This window comes from Oncorhynchus nerka, linkage group LG22 (genome assembly GCF_034236695.1).
Source record: "Oncorhynchus nerka isolate Pitt River linkage group LG22, Oner_Uvic_2.0, whole genome shotgun sequence".
NCBI lineage: Eukaryota > Metazoa > Chordata > Actinopteri > Salmoniformes > Salmonidae > Oncorhynchus > Oncorhynchus nerka.
Genome location: NC_088417.1, coordinates 24,749,960 through 24,770,985, shown reverse-complemented (window position 1 = coordinate 24,770,985; position 21,026 = coordinate 24,749,960). Strand labels below are relative to the sequence as shown.

At 45.1% G+C, this 21,026-nt stretch overlaps 1 protein-coding gene across 1 annotated transcript in view; it reads right to left on the bottom strand.

Annotated features, from left to right (window-relative positions):
* Positions 1–200: 200 nt before the first annotated feature.
* Positions 201–21,026, bottom strand: part of rttn (rotatin) — a 129,634-nt gene continuing 108,808 nt past the window's right edge. The window contains exons 35-49 of the mRNA XM_065007079.1: positions 20,534–20,627; positions 20,027–20,228; positions 19,770–19,857; positions 17,898–18,048; positions 17,394–17,531; positions 16,778–16,983; positions 16,351–16,456; positions 14,765–14,856; positions 14,508–14,582; positions 13,948–14,074; positions 1,900–2,084; positions 1,322–1,628; positions 753–856; positions 589–658; positions 201–489 (exon numbers count right to left, since the gene is read on the bottom strand). Of these exons, the coding sequence (XP_064863151.1) occupies positions 410–489; positions 589–658; positions 753–856; positions 1,322–1,628; positions 1,900–2,084; positions 13,948–14,074; positions 14,508–14,582; positions 14,765–14,856; positions 16,351–16,456; positions 16,778–16,983; positions 17,394–17,531; positions 17,898–18,048; positions 19,770–19,857; positions 20,027–20,228; positions 20,534–20,627 (2,025 nt within the window). The 3' untranslated portion in view covers positions 201–409. The remainder of the gene's footprint in view (positions 490–588; positions 659–752; positions 857–1,321; positions 1,629–1,899; positions 2,085–13,947; positions 14,075–14,507; positions 14,583–14,764; positions 14,857–16,350; positions 16,457–16,777; positions 16,984–17,393; positions 17,532–17,897; positions 18,049–19,769; positions 19,858–20,026; positions 20,229–20,533; positions 20,628–21,026) is intronic.

The window sequence follows — 21,026 nt, the reverse complement described above, 5'->3', positions numbered from 1 at the left end:
GTGACATCTCCCTTTTCCAACCACAGTTCCACCACTGTTGCGCTATTTCAAAATGACAGCCTTTCCTACACAGACCTCATTTAGAGGAAATGGTATCATTGTAGTTATTCAAGGCTATACCTTGGAGTTGTCTTATAAGGTATCAGGTTCAGAACGTCATTCTGAAACATTATATTATCTTGTAAGCATAAAAGTCAGACATTCTTTTTATTCCATCATTATTTACTTTAATTTATGATTCAATCCCCAAAATATGTACAAAACCTACAAAAACATCACAGATCATTGAAAAGATGTAGGGACATTAAAAACGATATCTACCGTATCAAGTTTGCACACATATATTCACTTCAAATATAAATAAGGTTTCAAGGTGTCTACATTCTATCAGATTGCATCAATGTGTCAGTCAGGTATTTAGCAGCTGAATTAAGTTCTCAAGGCACTTCAACAGGTAGGTGTTCTTGATGTCAGGATTTTTCTCTGCATCTGACAAAAAAAGATAGGCACACACAAATTGAGGCAATAGAGCACAATAACAACAGGACTGTGACACATCAAACATTTTCAGCACATGTCTGGTTTTACCTTTCTTAGCAACTTTATAGGCTTCATGCACCCTGAGTCTGACAGATGGACACTTCAAAGTGGTCTTGGCCTTAGGTGAGGAATCACAACGGCAGGTTAGAGACAGCTGTACTTCATATAAATGAGCTCTTATGATTCTAAAAATGATGTGTGTGTGTGTGTACCTTCTGGTAGTTGTGGAGCAGGGCCCATAGTGCCGAGGCCCCTATAGAGCGAACCTCAGCCTCTTTACTGTCCAGACAGGACACCAGCACCCTCATGGCCTTATCTGGACAGGGACATATAATTCATGTTGGACATAGTGTTATTCCTGAAAATAAAAAATGTCCCATTCATAAAATGACACATCATTAGCAAAGACAAGAGAGTTTGACAGGGTGCGATGGTGAAACAAAGACCACTTCTGTTCACACATCCTGTTTCAGATCGTTTCCTGTTACAGTTCAGCACAAAGTATCAAAAGAGAAGACCTAACAGCTTCCATTTCATTTCAAACACCCACCTTTTATATTCACACACGCATACAGGAAGCCAAAGCTTTCCACTGGAAAGAACAAAACCCGAATTCAAAAGAAGACCCCTAAGATGTCATCAGATTACATTTTGTGTAAACGTGATGCAAGGGTACGAATAGGGCAATTTAAACACAAAAACCATTTCTCAACATCTCTCCCTGTCCCTCTCTCTCTCTCTGATAAAACATCCATGTGTATACCCTGTGTTCCATCCCTACCGTTGGCCAGAACTTTGGGTTTGTTGGCAGAGCTGAAACAGACATTGTGGAGGATGAGGAGGGCATTGTCCGTCGTGGTGATGGGCCTGCTCCCATTGCTATAGTGACGGTGGCGTTGGGGCTGCGTAGCGGCCAGGTCAGCAAGGAGGTCCAGGGCTCCAGTCAGCCTCAGGACACTCAGCTGGCCGTCCTCACCGAAGGAGACACTCAGGAGCAGCCTCAGCCACAGGCCCAACAGCCCCCCGGCACCCGTCTTACTGCCTGGCTTAGGGACAGGCAGGGACAGGAACGGCTGCAGGAAGTTACTCTGGAGGGAGAGTGACAAACAGGGAGAGAGAAAAATGAGATTCAGCCAGGTTTTGATTGAAACTGAGAAAGACATCTGAAATCGAGAGCTTTGTTAAAGTTTACAGAGTGCAGAGATTCAACTTACAGTATTTACAGTAAAGACACGTTTTTAACCAGTAGTCACATTGACACCGTCTCCAATCATATTACCTTCTGCAGGGCCAGGTTTGATGACAATGTGGTAAGGGGTGTAAGGGTAATGTAATAGGGGTAATAATGTAGTACATTACCTTGTGCAGGACTCCTTTACAGTCCTTGTTGATGGCCAGGTTGGCCAGCAGGGAGAAGGCCAGCTGCTGGACAGGGCTGTTGTCGGGGGCAACCCCAGAAGCCAGCTTCATGACGCAGTGCATCAGGGAGCCACCTGGAGGCCCTCGGGGGCCAGAGGCCAAACCACAACACAGAGAGCTACAAGCTGGGGGGAGAGGAGAGAAAGGGAGAGAGGAAAAAAAGAGGCAGGATATAATAGGTGAGAGGTTGTGATGAGAGGCAGGATATGATAGGTGAGAGGTTGTGATGAGAGGCAGGACAGGATAGGTGAGAGGTTGTGATGAGAGGCCTGATAGATAGGTGAGAGGCCTGATAGATCCTGTAGTATTTCTTCCGTATTAACAAGGTGTGTCGGTCAGAGAGTAGAGTCTCACAAGGAGTGGGGCTGGTTGCCTGCCGATGGGTTATAGAGGTTGTATAGGCCTATATCTACAGCCTAGTTGGAGTACCCAGATCAAGGAAAATGCATGTCTTTTTGACAAAATAATAACATTTCACAAAAAGTGTGTAGCATTCACAACTTTAAATTGTCTTCATCAGGCTTCGCTAAACTAAGAACATTGCGTCTAAAATCGTTTTGGGTTCTATAATCTACAGCCCAGTCTGAAAGTGAAAAATTCATGTTTTTATAACAGACAAATAATCTAAACTGAACATAAAATATAAAGCGCATTGTGTAAAGTGTTGGTCCCATGTTTACTGAGCTGAAATAAAAGGTCCCAGAAATGTTCCATATGGGACAAAAAGCTTATTTCTCAAAAACAAATTAGTTTTCTTTACATGACAGGAATGGACCTCCATTCCTGTCATTATTGAAGGAGATTGTGATATCTCACATCTCAAAATAGTACTACGTAATGTTATATCCCTCACTTCCAAGGCAGTCATAGTCAATGAACTAACCACTGATCATAACCTTGATGTGATTGGCCTGACTGAAACATGGCTCAAGCCCGATTCATTTTATGTGTTAAATAAGGCCTCTCCTCCTGGTTACACTAGTGACCATATCCCCCACGCATCCCACAAAGGCGGAAGTGTTGTTAACATTTACGACAGCATAAACAATTTAAATAAATAAGACTGCATTTTCTTCTTTTGAGATTGTAGTCTTTGCAGCCTACTCAATCACTTTTTATAGCTACTGTTTACAGACCTCCTGGGCCATATACAGCATTCCCCACAGAGTTCCCTGAACTCCTGTCAGACTATGTTGTCATGGCAGATAATATTAACATTTTTGGTGACTTCAATATTCACATGAAAAAGACCACAGACGCACTCCAAAAGGCTTTCGGAGCCATCATTGACTCAGTGGGTTTTGTCCAACATGTCTTCCATCCCGCGCACTGCCACAGTCATACCCCAATCTAATTTTTCTTGTGGAATAAATATTGTGGATCTAAATATTTTTCCTCATAATCCTGAACTACCGGATTACCATTTTATAACGTTTGCAATCGCAACAAATAAATCTGCTCAAACGCCAACCAAGATTATCAAAAGCTGTGCTATTAATTCTCGGACAACCCAAAGATTCCTAGATGCCCTTCCAGACTCCTCCACCTACACAAGGACATCAGAGTAAAAAATTCAGTTAACCACCTAACTGAGGAACTCAATTTAACCTTGCGTAATACCGTAGATGCAGTCGCATTGAACCTCTAAAAACAAAAAACATTTGTCACAAGAAATCAGCTCCTGGTGTACAGAAAATACCCAAGCCCTGAAGCAAGCTTCCAGAAAATTGGAACGGAAACGACACTCCACGAAGCTGGAAGCCTTCCGACTAGCTTGGAAAGACAGTACCATGCAATATCGAAGAGCCCTCACTGCTACCCTACCAACCTACTTTTCCATCCTAATTGAGGAGAATAAAAACAATCCAAAATCAATATTTTCAATAATGTGGCAAAGCTAACTAAAAAGCAGCATTCCCCAAGAGAGGATGGCCGTCACTTCGACAAAAAGATCATGATCATTAGAAAGCAAATGACGGACTCCTCTTTGAATCTGCATATTTCTCAGAAACTCAGTTTTCCTGAGTCGGCACAGAACTGCCAGGACCTATGATAAATGGAGACACTAAAGTTTTTTAACCCTGTATCTCTCGACACGAAAATAGTCATGGCCTCCAAACCTTCTAGCTGCCTACTGGACCCTATACCAACTAAACTACTGAAAGAGCTACTTCCTTCCTTCCCCTACTATGTTGAACATAATAAACAGCTCCCTATCCTCCGGATGTGTACCAAACTCACTAAAAGCGGCAATAATAACGCCTCTTTTTTACTCATTGGCCTATATCGAATACCTCATTCCTCTAATGTATTGGGGGAAAAGCTGTTGCGCCGCAACTCACTGCCTTCCTGAAGATAAATAATATATACAAAACTCTCCAGTCTTGTTTTAGACCCCATTATAGCACTGAGACTGCCCTTGTGAAGTTGGTCATTTTAATGGAGTCAGACGAAGGCTCTGCCTGGTTTAGATCTCATCTGTCGGAAAGATATCAGTTAGTCTCTGCGGATGTTTTGTCCTCTGACAAATCAATTGTAAGTGTTGGTGTTCCTCAAGGTTCCGTTTTTACTATATATTCTACCTCTTGGTGATGTCATTCGGAAACACAATGTCAACTTTCACTGCTATGCGGACAATACACAGCTGTACATTGATAAAACATGGTGAAGCCCCAAAATTGCTTACCCTGGAAGCCTGTGTTTCAGACATTTTTCACAGGTCAATTTTTCACTTCTAAACTCAGACAAAACAGAGGTGCTAGTTCTTGGTCCCAAGAAACAAAGAGATCTGCTGTTTGATCTGACAATTAGTCTTGATGGTTGTACAGTCGTCTCAAATAAAACTGTGAAGGACCTCAGCATTACTCTGGACTCTGATCTCTCTTTAACGAACATATCAAGACTGTTTCAAGGCCGGCTTTTTTCCATCTTCGTAACATTGCAAAAAAAATCTAAAAAAAACGATGCAGAAAAACAAATCAATGCTTTTGTCACTTCTAGATTAGACTACTGCAATGCTCTACTCTCCGGCTACCCGGATATATCACTAAACAAACTTCAGTTAGTGCTAAATACAGCTGCTTGAATCTTGACTAGAACTAAAAGATTGAATCATATTACTCCCGTGCTAGCCTCTCCACACTGGTATCCTGGTTAAGCCTGGGCTGATTTCAAGGTTTTACTGCTAACCTACAAAGCATTACGTGGACTTGCTCCTAACTATCTCTCCGATTGGGTCCTGCAGTAAATACACTTACGCTACGGTCAAAAAATGCAGTGCCTCCTTATTGTCCCCAGAATTTCTAAGCAAACAGCTAGAGGCAGGGCTTTCTCCTATAGAAGTACATTTTTATGGAATGGTCTGCCTATCCATGTGAGAGACGCAGACTCAGTCTAAACATTTAAGTCTTTACTGAAAACTCATCTCCTCAGTAGGTTTTATGATTGAGTGTAGTCTGGCCCAGGGGCGCGAAGGCGAAAGGCAAGGCACTGGAGTGACGAACCGCCCTTGTTGTCTTTGCCTGGCTGGCTCCCCTTTCTACACTTGGATTGTATGCCTCTGACCCTATTACGGAGGCTGAGTCACTGGCTTACTAGTTCTCTTCCATACCATCCCTAGGAGGGGTGCTTCACATCGTGCCAGGCTTTTTTGTGCTACACAGGACTTGAGTGGGTTGAGTCACTGACGTGATCTTCCTGTCCGGTCTTGCGCCCCCTTGGGCTCATGCGATGGAGGAGATCTTTGTGGGCTATACTCAGGGTAGTAAGTTGGTGGTCTGTTGATATCCCTCTAGTGGTGTGGGGGCTGTGCTTTGGCAAAGTGGGTGGGGTTAAATACTGCCTGGACCTGTCCGGGGGTATCGTTGAACGTGGCCAGTGTCCCCGACCCTCCCCTGTCTCAGCCTCCAATATCTATGCTGCAATTGTCTATGTACCAGGGGGGCTAGGGTCAGTCTGTCCTTTCTGGTGAAATATTCTTGTCCTATCTGGTGTCCAGTGTGAACTTAAGTATACTAAGTCTCTCTCCCTCCCAGAGGACCTGAGCCCTAGGACCATGCCTCAGGACTACCTGGCCTGATGACTCCTGGCTGTCCCCAGTCCACCTGGTCGTGCTGCTGCTCCACCGTCAACTAGTCTGTCTGCGGCTATGGAACACTGACCTGTTCACCGGACGGCCTACCTTGTCCCAGACCTGCTGTTTTCAACTCTCCCTCTCTTTCCCACTGAATACTCGGCTACGAAAAGCCAACTTACATTTACTCCTGAGGTGCTGACCTGTTGCACCCTCTACAATCAATGTTGTAGACATTTACAGCATGAACATCTTGAAGAACGATCTGGCATTAACGGCCATGTAGACTTATCTCCACATGACAGCCAAAAGAGGACTGGCCACCCCTCAGAGCCTGGTTTCTGCCTTTCAAGGGAGTTTTTCCTAGCCACTGTGCTTCTACATCTGCATTGCTTGCTGTTTGGGGTTTTAGTCTGAGTTTCTGTATTAGCACTTTGTGACATCTGCTGATGTAAGAGCTACTGAAAGAGCTATATAAATGAGCATTTCTCCTTTGCCAAGATAATCCATCCACCTGTCAAGTGTGGTATATCAATAAACTGATTAAACAGCATGGTCAATACATAGGTGCACCTTGTGTTGGGGGCAATAAAAGGCCACTAAAATGTTCAGTTTGGTCACACAACACAATACCATAGATGTCTCATGTTTTGAGGGAGCATGCAATTGGCATGATGACTGCAGGAATGTCCACCAGAGCTTTTGCCAGAGAATTAAAAGTTCATTTTGCTGCCATAAGCAGTCTCCAACTTCGTTTTAGAGAATTTGGCAGTAAGTCCAACAGGCCTCAGAACCGCAGACCATGTGTAACCACGCCAGTCTGGGACATCCACATCCGGCTTCTTCACCCGCAGAGATCGTCTGAGGGGGTGCTGAGGGGTATTTGTGTCTGTAATAAAGCTCTTTTGTGGGGAAAAACTCATTCTGATTAGCTGGGCCTGGCTCCCAAGTGGGTGGGCCTATACCCTCCAAGGCCCACCCATGGCCCGTGCCAGGTCATGTGAAATCCATAGATTAGTGCCTAATGTATGTATTTAAACTGAATGATTTCCTTATATGAACTGTAACTCATTCAAATCTTTGAAATTGTCACATATTGCATTTACATTTTTGTACAATCATGTACATTTTCTCAAATAGTGCAGCATTCACAACTGAAAATGTTCTTAATCAGGCTTCATTAAAGTGAGAATATTATGTTGAGATTGTTTTGAAGTCTGTGAAAGCTAGTTTTGTAGGTGTAATTTAAAGGCCGGCTTCATTTTTATTATTATTATGTTTCTTCTTGGGCCTCTATAACTATATCTATTGTTTTTATGTTTGTTGTTGTTGTGTGATTTGGTTTAATCCCCTCTACCACACGGAACCCCACTAATCTACTGACGGAACGCAAGAGGTGGCTAACAACAGACCTCCATCCAATGCTAGCTTGCTACCGATGGCCTGGCTAGCTGTCTAAATCGCAGTGACCCCCAACCAACTTCTCCACTCACTGGACCCTTTTGATCACACGACTAAGCATGCCTCTCCTTAATGTCAATATTTCTTGTCCATTGCTGTTCTGGTTAGTGTTTATTGGCTTATTTCACTGTAGAGCCTCTAGTCCTGCTCACTATACCTTATCCAACCTATTAGTTCCACCACCCACACATGCAATGACATCTCCTGGTTTCAATTATGTTTCTAGAGACAATATCTCTCTCTTCATCACTCAATACCTAGGTTACCTTCCACTGTATTAACATCCTACCATACCTTTGTCTGTACATTATACCTTGATGCTATTTTATCGCCCCCAGAAACCTCCTTTTACTCTCTGTTCCAGACGTTCTAGACGACCAATTCTTATTGCTTTTAGCCGCACCCTTATTCTACTCCTCCTCTGTTCCTCTGGCGATGTAGAGGTGAATCCAGGCCCTGCAGTGCCTAGCTCCACTCCTATTCCCCAGGCCCTCTCTTTTGACGACTTCTGTAACCGTAATAGCCTTGGTTTCATGCATGTTAACATTAGAAGCCTCCTCCCTAAGTTTGTTCTATTCACTGCTTTAGCACACTCTGCCAACCCGGATGTTCTAGCTGTGTCTGAATCCTGGCTTAGGAAGACCACCAAAAATTCAGAAATTTTAATTCCAAACTACAACATTTTCAGACAAGATAGAACTGCCAAAGGGGGCGGTGTTGCAATCTACTGCAAAAATAGCCTGCAGAGTTCTGTCCTACTATCCAGGTCTGTACCCAAACAATTTGAACTTCTACTTTTAAAAATCCACCTCTCTAAAAACAAGTCTCTCACCGTTGCCGCCTGCTATAGACCACCCTCTGCCCCCAGCTGTGCTCTGGACACCATATGTGAACTGATTGCCCCCCATCTATCTTCAGAGCTCGTGCTGCTAGGCGACCTAAACTGGAACATGCTTAACACCCCAGCCATCGTACAATCTAAACTTGATGCCCTCAATCTCACACAAATTATCAATGAACCTACCAGGTACCTCCCCAAAGCCTTAAACACGGGCACCCTCATAGATATCATCCTAACCAACTTCCCCTCTAAATACACCTCTGCTGTCTTCAACCAAGGTCTCAGTGATCACTGCCTCATTGCCTGCATCCGTAATGGGTCAGCGGTCAAACGACCTCCACTCATCACTGTAAAACGCTCCCTGAAACACTTCAGCGAGCAGGCCTTTCTAATCGACCTGGCCGGGGTATCCTGGAAGGATATTGATCTCATCCCGTCAGTAGAGGATGCCTGGATATTTTTTTTAAATGCCTTCCTAACCATCTTAAATAAACATGCCCCATTCAAGAAATTTAGAACCAGGAACAGATATAGCCCTTGGTTCTCCCAAGACCTGACTGCCCTTAACCAACACAAAAACATCCTATGGCGTTCTGCATTAGCATCGAACAGCCCCCGTGATATGCAGCTGTTCAGGGAAGCTAGAAACCATTATACACAGGTAGTTAGAAAAGCCAAGGCTAGCTTTTTCAAGCAGAAATTTGCTTCCTGCAACACTAACTCAAAAAAGTTCTGGGACACTGTAAAGTCCATGGAGAATAAGAACACCTCCTCCCAGCTGCCCACTGCACTGAAGATAGGAAACACTGTCACCACTGATAAATCCACCATAATTGAGAATTTCAATAAGCATTTTTCTACGGCTGGCCATGCTTTCCACCTGGCTACTCCTACCCCGGTCAACAGCACTGCACCCCCAACAGCAACTCGCCCAAGCCTTCCCCATTTCTCCTTCTCCCAAATCCATTCAGCTGATGTTCTGAAAGAGCAGCAAAATCTGGACCCCTACAAATCAGCCGGGCTAGACAATCTGGACCCTTTCTTTCTAAAATTATTTGCCACCCCTATTACTAGCCTGTTCAACCTCTTGTGTCGTCTGAGATTCCCAAAGATTGGAAAGCAGCTGCGGTCATCCCCCTCTTCAAAGGGGGGGACACTCTTGACCCAAACTGCTACAGACCTATATCTATCCTACCATGCCTTTCTAAGGTCTTCGAAAGCCAAGTCAACAAACAGATTTCCGACCATTTCGAATCGCACCATACCTTCTCTCTGCTATGCAATCTGGTTTCAGAGCTGGTCATGGGTGCACCTCAGCCACGCTCAAGGTCCTAAACGATATCTTAACCACCATCGATAAGAAACATTACTGTGCAGCCGTATTCATTGATCTGGCCAAGGCTTTCGACTCTGTCAATCACCACATCCTCATCGGCAGACTCGACAGCCTTGGTTTCTCAAATGATTGCCTCGCCTGGTTCACCAACAACTTCTCTGATAGAGTTCAGTGTGTCAAATCGGAGGGTCTGCTGTCCGGACCTCTGGCAGTCTCTATGGGGGTGCCACAGGGTTCAATTCTTGGACCGACTCTCTTCTCTGTATACATCAATGAGGTCGCTCTTGCTGCTGGTGAGTCTCTGATCCACCTCTATGCAGACGACACCATTCTGTATACTTCCGGCCCTTCTTTGGACACTGTGTCCAACCCTCCAGGCAAGCTTCAATGCCATACAACTGTCCTTACGTGGCCTCCAATTGCTCTTAAATACAAGTAAAACTAAATGCATGCTCTTCAACCGATCGCTACCTGCACCTACCCGCCTGTCCAACATCACTACTCTGGACGGCTCTGACTTAGAATACGTGGACAACTACAAATACTTAGGTGTCTGGTTAGACTGTAAACTCTCCTTCCAGACCCATATCAAACATCTCCAATCCAAAGTTAAATCTAGAATTTGCTTCCTATTTCGCAACAAAGCATCCTTCACTCATGCTGCCAAACATACCCTTGTAAAACTGACCATCCTACCAATCCTCAACTTTGGCGATGTCATTTACAAAATAGCCTCCAATACCCTACTCAACAAATTGGATGCAGTCAATCACAGTGCAATCCGTTTTGTCACCAAAGCCCCATATACTACCCACCATTGCGACCTGTACGCTCTCGTTGGCTGGCCCTCGCTTCATACTCGTCGCCAAACCCACTGGCTCCATGTCATCTACAAGACCCTGCTAGGTAAAGTCCCCCATTATCTCAGCTCGCTGGTCACCATAGCATCTCCCACCTGTAGCACACGCTCCAGCAGGTATATCTCTCTAGTCACCCCCAAAACCGATTCTTTCTTTGGCCGCCTCTCCTTCCAGTTCTCTGCTGCCAATGACTGGAACGAACTACAAAAATCTCTGAAACTGGAAACACTTATCTCCCTCACTAGCTTTAAGCACCTGTACATAGCCCTGTACATAGCCCACCTATAATTTAGCCCAAACAACTACCTCTTTCCCAACTGTATTTTATTTATTTATTTTGCTCCTTTGCACCCCATTATTTTTATTTCTACTTTGCACATTCTTCCATTGCAAAACTACCATTCCAGTGTTTTACTTGCTATATTGTATTTACTTTCCCACCATGGCCTTTTTTGCCTTTACCTCCCTTCTCACCTCATTTGCTCACATTGTATATAGACTTGTTTATACTGTATGTTTGTTTTACTCCATGTGTAACTCTGTGTCGTTGTATCTGTCGAACTGCTTTGCTTTATCTTGGCCAGGTCGCAATTGTAAATGAGAACTTGTTCTCAACTTGCCTACCTGGTTAAATAAAGGTGAAATAAAAAAATAAATAAATGCAGTCTGAACACACACCTGCTGTTAGGCTAACCTTTAGGAAACGCTGGGCTCGACATGACTGATTGGTATTGCTTCACAGCGGGAGCTTAAGCGTGGCTGTAGAGCAAAACAAACACACACACACACACACTTCAAAGGTGGCATCTCAGAGACAATCACAGGTACAAAACAAACAGCATTATGTCACTCTCTGCGCAAAGGTTCACTTTCCATGACCTCAGAGACACAGTGTCTAGGGTTCTACTGACACCCATACTAACCCCCTAGCTTCTAAATCTAACTAGGGCTCTACAGACACCCATATTAACCCCCTAGCTTGTAAATCTAACTAGGGCTCTATAAACACCCATAATAACCCCCTAGCTTCTAAATCTAACTAGGGCTCTATAAACACCCAAAATAATCCCCTAGCTTCTAAATCTAACTAGGGCTCTACAAACACCCAAAATAATCCCCTAGCTTCTAAATCTAACTGGCGCTTTACAAACACCCATAATAACCCCCTAGCTTGTAAATCTAACTAGGGCTCTACAAACACCCATAAAAATCCCCTAGCTTGTAAATCTAACTGGCGCTTTACAAACACCCATAATAACCCCCTAGCTTGTAAATCTAACTAGGGCTCTACAAACACCCATAATAACCCCCTAGCTTGTAAATCTAACTAGGGCTCTACAAACACCCATAATAACCCCCTAGCTTCTAAATCTAACTAGGGCTCTACAAACACCCATAATAACCCCCTAGCTTGTAAATCTAACTAGGGCTCTACAAACACCCATAATAACCCCCTAGCTTCTAAATCTAACTAGGGCTCTACAAACACCCATAATAACCCCCTAGCTTCTAAATCTAACTAGGGCTCTACAAACACCCATAATAACCCCCTAGCTTGTAAATCTAACTGGCACGCTACAAACACCCATAATAACCCCCTAGCTTCTAAATCTAACTGGCACGCTACAAACACCCATAATAACCCCCTAGCTTGTAAATCTAACTGGCACGCTACAAACACCCATAATAACACCCTAGCTTGTAAATCTAACTGGCACGCTACAAACACCCATAATAACCCCCTAGCTTGTAAATCTAACTGGCACGCTACAAACACCCATAATAACCACCTAGCTTCTAAATCTAACTAGGGCTCTATAAACACCCAAAATAATCCCCTAGCTTCTAAATCTAACTAGGGCTCTATAAACACCCAAAATAATCCCCTAGCTTCTAAATCTAACTAGGGCTCTACAAACACCCAAAATAACCCCCTAGCTTCTAAATCTAACTGGCGCTTTACAAACACCCATAATAACCCCCTAGCTTCTAAATCTAACTAGGGCTCTATAAACACCCAAAATAATCCCCTAGCTTCTAAATCTAACTAGGGCTCTATAAACACCCAAAATAATCCCCTAGCTTGTAAATCTAACTGGCACGCTACAAACACCCAAAATAATCCCCTAGCTTCTAAATCTAACTGGCGCTTTACAAACACCCATAATAATCCCCTAGCTTCTAAATCTAACTAGGGCTCTACAAACACCCATAAAAATCCCCTAGCTTGTAAATCTAACTGGCGCTTTACAAACACCCATAATAACCCCCTAGCTTGTAAATCTAACTAGGGCTCTACAAACACCCATAATAACCCCCTAGTTTCTAAATCTAACTAGGGCTCTACAAACACCCATAATAACCCCCTAGCTTCTAAATCTAACTAGGGCTCTACAAACACCCATAATAACCCCCTAGCTTGTAAATCTAACTGGCGCTTTACAAACACCCATAATAACCCCCTAGCTTGTAAATCTAACTGGCACGCTACAAACACCCATAATAACCCCCTAGCTTCTAAATCTAACTGGCACGCTACAAACACCCATAATAACCCCCTAGCCTGTAAATCTAACTGGCACGCTACAAACACCCATAATAACCACCTAGCTTGTAAATCTAACTGGCACGCTACAAACACCCATAATAACACCCTAGCTTGTAAATCTAACTGGCACGCTACAAACACCCATAATAACCACCTAGCTTGTAAATCTAACTGGCGCTTTACAAACACCCATAATAACCCCCTAGCCTGTAAATCTAACTGGCACGCTACAAACACCCATAATAACCACCTAGCTTGTAAATCTAACTGGCACGCTACAAACACCCATAATAACCACCTAGCTTGTAAATCTAACTGGCGCTTTACAAACACCCATAATAACCCCCTAGCCTGTAAATCTAACTGGCACGCTACAAACAGCCATATTTAGAGAATCTGGAAGGAAACAGCTTTATCAAAGCTAAACTTCCTCTACCCTTTACAGCGCTTCTTTCTCCATTTTGCTGTAAGTTGTGTAGCCTGCGTTTCACAGCATACCTCTGTTTCTTTCTCACACAGACTAGAATATCAATGCCTCAGGAGACATAGTGATGCATTGCAATTCCCTTGTGAATACCCCGCTGGTCCACAGCCTAGAATACTGTACTCATAGTAATGATTTAATGCAGCCTGCTCTAGCACAGTGACAGTGTTCCTATTGTGATTGGCACTAAGCTTACACAGTGGAACAAAGTGTGTGTAAATGGTCTTCATGAGAGACAATGGGTCTCAGTGTGTGTGAGAGTGTATGACTCAGTCAGATCCCTGACCACAGACTGAGGGAATGGAAGGCATGGGCCAGGCACTGAACAACACACACACACACACACACACACACACACACACACACACACACACACACACACACACCTGTGGTACAGTTGGCTGTGTAGACACACAGCAGTTCCAGGACCGCCTCCATAGCAGCATCATCCAATAAGAACCAAGGCCAAAGGGCGTGCAGCACAGCAGCCAATCGACAGTCAGTGGCCACAGCCTGAGGAGAAACACACACACACAATATCCACCCGATTGGATAATCTTTGGATGTAATATTATGAACACATGCCAATTGACAGTATGACACACTCATAAGTTAAGTGATTGGCAACACATTCTGCTAACCAAGCACATAGAAACACACAAGGATGTAAAGTACAAAGTCCACAATTACATGAACAAATACATGAGGGGCCTTTCCCATCTCAATATAACTACTGCTGAGTGGATGAGGCAATTACTGTCTATGACATTTAGAGCAGCCAATATGGCCAATCATTCTACATTGACGTTTAAGAGGATAAAAACACTCAGACCTCAACAGAGTCATAATCGTTAGGGCCAAATCTCATTCCAGACACAGTCAGCACCAGTAGAATGGCTTTCATTAAAAACCTATCAGGAGCGGATTAAAACGGCAGGGTTCTCACTTTCGATTGGCTGTTCTGGTAAAGACTGTTCCTGAGGATTTCCAGAGACATCTTTATTTCCTTCATATAGCTCTCCTGGTGGGGGAGAAGATGCAACTTGTTAAATGATCCACTCTAACCAATAACAGATAGCACCGTCTCCATCTTAGACACATTTTCAGTCAAGACAAGATCACCCAATAGCCTATACCAACACAGCACACATCATCTGAAGGCTGAGACAATGAAAACATGTTGTTAAGTGTGTAAAGGCTCACCTTCCTCCTTCCTCTGCCAGGTCTGACTGACTCCATGTGGAGGTGGCTGTGCATCAGTTTCATCTGCTCCACACAGCTGTCAATCAAACCAGCTACACACAGACACAGAGACAGTGAGAGAGCGGTCAATCATAACAACAATAACTCCTAGGGTATAGTAGCCGGACCAGGGCGCGTTTGTTCACTGCCCCTTGTTGCATAAAAGTACAGACCTCTTGGTAGAGGCTAGAGTATTACGCCCATCCTACTGTAAATGAGCTCTACCGCCTCCATAGCAGCGTGTTCCAGTACCTTTAGCAGTGTGGTTCTGACCAGTGTGTTCCAGTACCTTTAGCAGCGTGGTTCTGACCAGTGTGTTCCAGTACCTTTAGCAGTGTGGTTCAGACCAGTGTGTTCCAGTACCTTTAGCAGCGTGGTTCTGACCAGTGTGTTCCAGTACCTTTAGCAGCGTGGTTCTGACCAGTGTGTTCCAGTACCTTTAGCAGCGTGGTTCTGACCAGTGTGTTCCAGTACCTTTAGCAGCGTGGTTCTGACCAGTGTGTTCCGGTACCTTTAGCAGTGTGGTTCTGACCAGTGTGTTCCAGTACCTTTAGCAGCGTGGTTCTGACCAGTGTGTTCCAGTACCTTTAGCAGCGTGGTTCTGACCAGTGTGTTCCAGTACCTTTAGCAGTGTGGTTCAGACCAGTGTGTTCCAGTACCTTTAGCAGCGTGGTTCTGACCAGTGTGTTCTAGTACCTTTAGCAGCGTGGTTCTGACCAGTGTGTTCCGGTACCTTTAGCAGTGTGGTTCTGACCAGTGTGTTCCAGTACCTTTAGCAGTGTGGTTCTGACCAGTGTGTACCAGTACCTTTAGCAGTGTGGTTCTGACCAGTGTGTTCCAGTACCTTTAGCAGCGTGGTTCTGACCAGTGTGTTCCAGTACCTTTAGCAGTGTGGTTCAGACCAGTGTGTTCCAGTACCTTTAGCAGTGTGGTTCTGACTAGTGTGTTCCAGTACCTTTAGTAGCGTGGTTCTGACCAGTTTGTTCCAGTACCTTTAGCAGCGTGGTTCTGACCAGTGTGTTCCAGTACCTTTAGCAGTGTGGTTCTGACTAGTGTGTTCCAGTACCTTTAGTAGCGTGGTTCTGACCAGTTTGTTCCAGTATCTTTCGCAACGTGGTTCTGACCAGTGTGTTCCAGTACCTTTAGCAGTGTGGTTCTGACCAGTGTGTTCCAGTACCTTTAGCAGCGTGGTTCTGACCAGTGTGTTCCAGTACCTTTAGCAGCGTGGTTCTGACCAGTGTGTTCCGGTACCTTTAGCAGTGTGGTTCTGACCAGTGTGTTCCAGTACCTTTAGCAGCGTGGTTCTGACCAGTGTGTTCCGGTACCCTTAGCAGTGTGGTTCTGACTAGTGTGTTCCAGTACCTTTAGTAGCGTGGTTCTGACCTGTTTGTTCCAGTATCTTTCGCAACGTGGTTCTGACCAGTGTGTTCCAGTACCTTTAGCAGCGTGGTTCTGACCAGTGTGTTCAGGTACCTTTAGCAGTGTGGTTCTGACCAGTGTGTTCCAGTACCTTTAGCAGTGTGGTTCTGAGCAGTGTGTTCCAGTACCTTGAGCAGCGTGGTTCTGAGCAGTGGAACTGCAGGCCAGTAGAGCCATGAGGGCTTTAGCTGTCGTCTTCTTCACTGGGTCCTGGAACGCACGCTTCTCAAAACTCTGACAACACAAAACAATGCAACAGGTGATACAAAACCTGACCGAAACTTGCAGAGTATTGACAACATGTTAATCCATCTAATATCCCAGTGCTCTAGACCAGTGGTAGGGAACCCTTTTCTTTGCTCCAGCAAGGCACCACACCTGACCAACTCAGCTAATTGATCAGTTCAGCGATTGCCTAAATGCAACACACCAGGTCTTCCAGAATGGTTCAATCAAAAACATGAAGTGCCTGCTGCACTCCAGAAGCAGGGTTGCCTACCCCTGCTTTAGACCAATCAAAGTGTGTGTGTGTGTGCGCAAGTCAGATTCTGTTACCTCCAGTAATAGTTCACAGAGCTGTCCACCGGAGGCGCCGTTCAGGGCCTCAGACAGAGGGGTCAGCTGGAGGTCCGGGTTCAGGGTGGTGACCTCTAGGGGTCGTCTCTTGGCCTCCTCAGACAGGACGACACACAGGAACTGCAGTACCGCAGCATGGAGGGGAGGGTCACTGAACGACTGGTCCACACACACTGACAACGTGGCTGGAGGTAGGCACAGATACAGACGCAGATTAACACACATACTGGATGCGTATGCACACACACACACACACACACACACACACACACACACACACACACGAAATGGGTTAGTGGATATTTTACTTTTGTATGAATGAATCAACATCCTGCAGCCCAGTAAAACCAAATCCTGAAATCCCTTTACACAGACAGTGTGACTCATTCACGCCTCAGGCATTTCTGCCTACATAACACACAATGTAATCAATCACAAATACACACACACACACAGCATTAATCTTTCACAGGGATCATCAGATTTCCCTGCAGCCCCATTAGACAGAGAGGAAGATGAGGAGGAATGATGGATGTACTGCATGCTCCCTGAGGTCCTAGCATATGTCCAACACTCAGTAGCTGTATGTGTATACCTGTGAATGTGTTCCAGCGTCTCCCTAGTGCAGCAGAGAGAGATTGGTAGGCTGCAGAGCCATCCCGCCTCACCACAGTAGCCAGAAGCATCAATACGTCTGTCCAGCAAACACACACAGCACCACGGGTACCATCGCCTGAGGTCCAGAAAACACACACACACACACACACACTGGAGATCGGAGTACGAGCTGAGAAGCTGAAGAGGCCTTCATTAAACAAGATACCAACAAAAGGTGTGAATAGATTATTACAAGCTTCCATTGGGGATCTTATACACTTTTAATTATGACTTCAGATTATGACAGAACACTGCACACCACTTCATTATGATACATTCAGCTGGAAAGTGGCCTGACTTTCAATGCCATGTAAGGATGCCTGCCATAAGAATGGTATTATAGCGGTTGTAATCATGATGTCCAGTCAATGGTGACAGTACACATATGTTGTGTCTACGGTTAGGTTGAGAATCATTCCTATCCCAAAAGCGAGATTCTTACCCAAGTCCTTGGTATCAAGTGTGAGGACAGTGAAGAGATTGGCCAGTAGCGGTTTCAAGAAGTCCATCTGACCAATCATATCTGAGCTCAGAATGAAACATGACTTCAGGAACTTAGAGAAGCTGGACAGGAACTTGAGCAGGGTCAGGACCTGGGGGACGAGAGATACACAAACAAATTGATACACATCTTGAGCAGGGTCAGGACCTGGGGGACGAGAGAGACACAAACAAATTGATACACATCTTGAGCAGGGTCAGGACCTGGGGGACGAGAGATACACAAACAAATTGATACACATCTTGAGCAGGGTCAGGACCTGGGGGACGAGAGAGACACAAACAAATTGATACACATCTTGAGCAGGGTCAGGACCTGGGGGACGAGAGAGACACAAACAAATTGATACACATCTTGAGCAGGGTCAGGACCTGGGGGACGAGAGAGACACAAACAAATTGATACACATCTTGAGCAGGGTCAGGACCTGGGGGATGAGAGATACACAAACAAATTGATACGTACACACATCTTGAGCAGGGTCAGGACCTGGGGGACGAGAGATACACAAACAAATTGATACGTACACACATCTTGAGCAGGGTCAGGACCTGGGGGACGAGAGATACACAAACAAATTGATACACATCTTGAGCAGGGTCAGGACCTGGGGGACGAGAGAGACACAAACAAATTGATACACATCTTGAGCAGGGTCAGGACCTGGGGGACGAGAGATACACAAACAAATTGATACACATCTTGAGCAGGGTCAGGACCTGGGGGACGAGAGAGACACAAACAAATTGATACGTACACACATCTTGAGCAGGGTCAGGACCTGGGGGATGAGAGATACACAAACAAATTGATACGTACACACATCTTGAGCAGGGTCAGGACCTGGGGGACGAGAGATACACAAACAAATTGATACGTACACACATCTTGAGCAGGGTCAGGACCTGGGGGACGAGAGATACACAAACAAATTGATACACATCTTGAGCAGGGTCAGGACCTGGGGGACGAGAGAGACACAAACAAATTGATACACATCTTGAGCAGGGTCAGGACCTGGGGGACGAGAGATACACAAACAAATTGATACACATCTTGAGCAGGGTCAGGACCTGGGGGACGAGAGATACACAAACAAATTGATACACATCTTGAGCAGGGTCAGGACCTGGGGGACGAGAGAGACACAAACAAATTGATACGTACACACATCTTGAGCAGGGTCAGGACCTGGGGGATGAGAGATACACAAACAAATTGATACGTACACACATCTTGAGCAGGGTCAGGACCTGGGGGACGAGAGATACACAAACAAATTGATACGTACACACATCTTGAGCAGGGTCAGGACCTGGGGGACGAGAGATACACAAACAAATTGATACACATCTTGAGCAGGGTCAGGACCTGGGGGACGAGAGATACACAAACAAATTGATACACATCTTGAGCAGGGTCAGGACCTGGGGGACGAGAGATACACAAACAAATTGATACACATCTTGAGCAGGGTCAGGACCTGGGGGACGAGAGAGACACAAACAAATTGATACACATCTTGAGCAGGGTCAGGACCTGGGGGATGAGAGATACACAAACAAATTGATACGTACACACATCTTGAGGCAGTGTCAGTGGGTAGATGTGAAATCAAAATATTTCCTACCAGGTGAAAGCATGAAATCACCCCTTTCGTTTCACTCTCCAATCTGCCACCATCTCAACCACAGGGTTCTCATGGGCCTCAACCCTCCTACACAACCTGTGCTGCTCTCACTACAACAACATGCTGGATAGAGATAATGTGAATCTTACATTCATTGGTACTAAATGATGTAACCCAGTTACCTGCCGTTTAATGTCCTCCTGGTCTCCTGGTAGTGCGTTAGTCTTCAGCTCACCCAGACATCTCTCTATGGCTGCTGCGTCCACCAAACTAGAACACACAGGAAACAGAAACAGAGTTCAAAGTTCATCCCTTCGGACAGGACAAATTCAGCACTGTAAATTGTATTGTGGATGGCCAGTGCTCCAAAGACTGTATTTGATTTGGCCAGTAATTGGGATAGTGAGACTAGTGCGATAGTGTTTATTTGACCTCTGACCTGGCCAGTGATTGGAAGAGCTGGCTGTGTGTGAGGGCTGAGAGGGTGAACTCCGGTAGCACTGCTAACAGGTTGGCCAGGAGGCCGCAGAGTGCTGATAAAAGGTCTGGGGTCACAATGACACAGGTGGGGTCAGGAGCAGGGTCAGCCAGTCTGGAGTCCTGGGAGAGGACAGAGTCAATGGTGTCTGTGTCACTCTGACCTGCAGAGTAAAATAGGGGAGCAGATATTAACATTGCTGTCTGTGTCACTGACCTACAATACAGGAAAGAGGAGCAAAGATGGACGGGAGAGATAGGGGTCGAAACATACACCATACCAAAAATCGGTGTGTAGAGGCATAGTCTGTATATATAAATTCACTGTCATGGTTGGTCTTGATATGAGGAACTGTGCATGAGATGGTTCCTTTAACTCTGACTCTTAATTTGTTTGGTGCTACATGAGATCTGTATATAAAACCTGTTCACATTTAGCTACACTATATATACAAACACACACACATACCTTGAGCCATCAGTCTGCTAGCGGGTGTATCTTGTGCAGTAGCGTTGAGAGAGGTGGGCACAGGGGATTGAAGCCTTGAGCCTCCAGGTATGATCTGTTGAAGACAAAACAATCACACAAAAAAAACACTTCAATAAGACAATGTGTTTAAATCACAGATCCACAGTTGACACAATCTCAATCGCCGTCCACACTGCCCTTTCCCGCCTGGACAAAAGGAATACCTACGTGAGAATGCTGTTCATTGAAAACAGCTCAGCGTTCAACACAATTGCGCCCACAAAGCTAAGGACCCTGGGACTAAACACCTCCCTTTGCAACTGGATTCTGGACTTCCTGACGGGCCGTCCCCAGGTGATAAGGGTAGGTAACAACACATCTGCCATGCGGATCCTCAACACGGGGACCCCTCAGGGGTGCGTGCTTAGACCCATCCTGTACTCTCTGTTCACCCCCGACTGCATGGCCAAGCACGACTCCAACACCATCATTA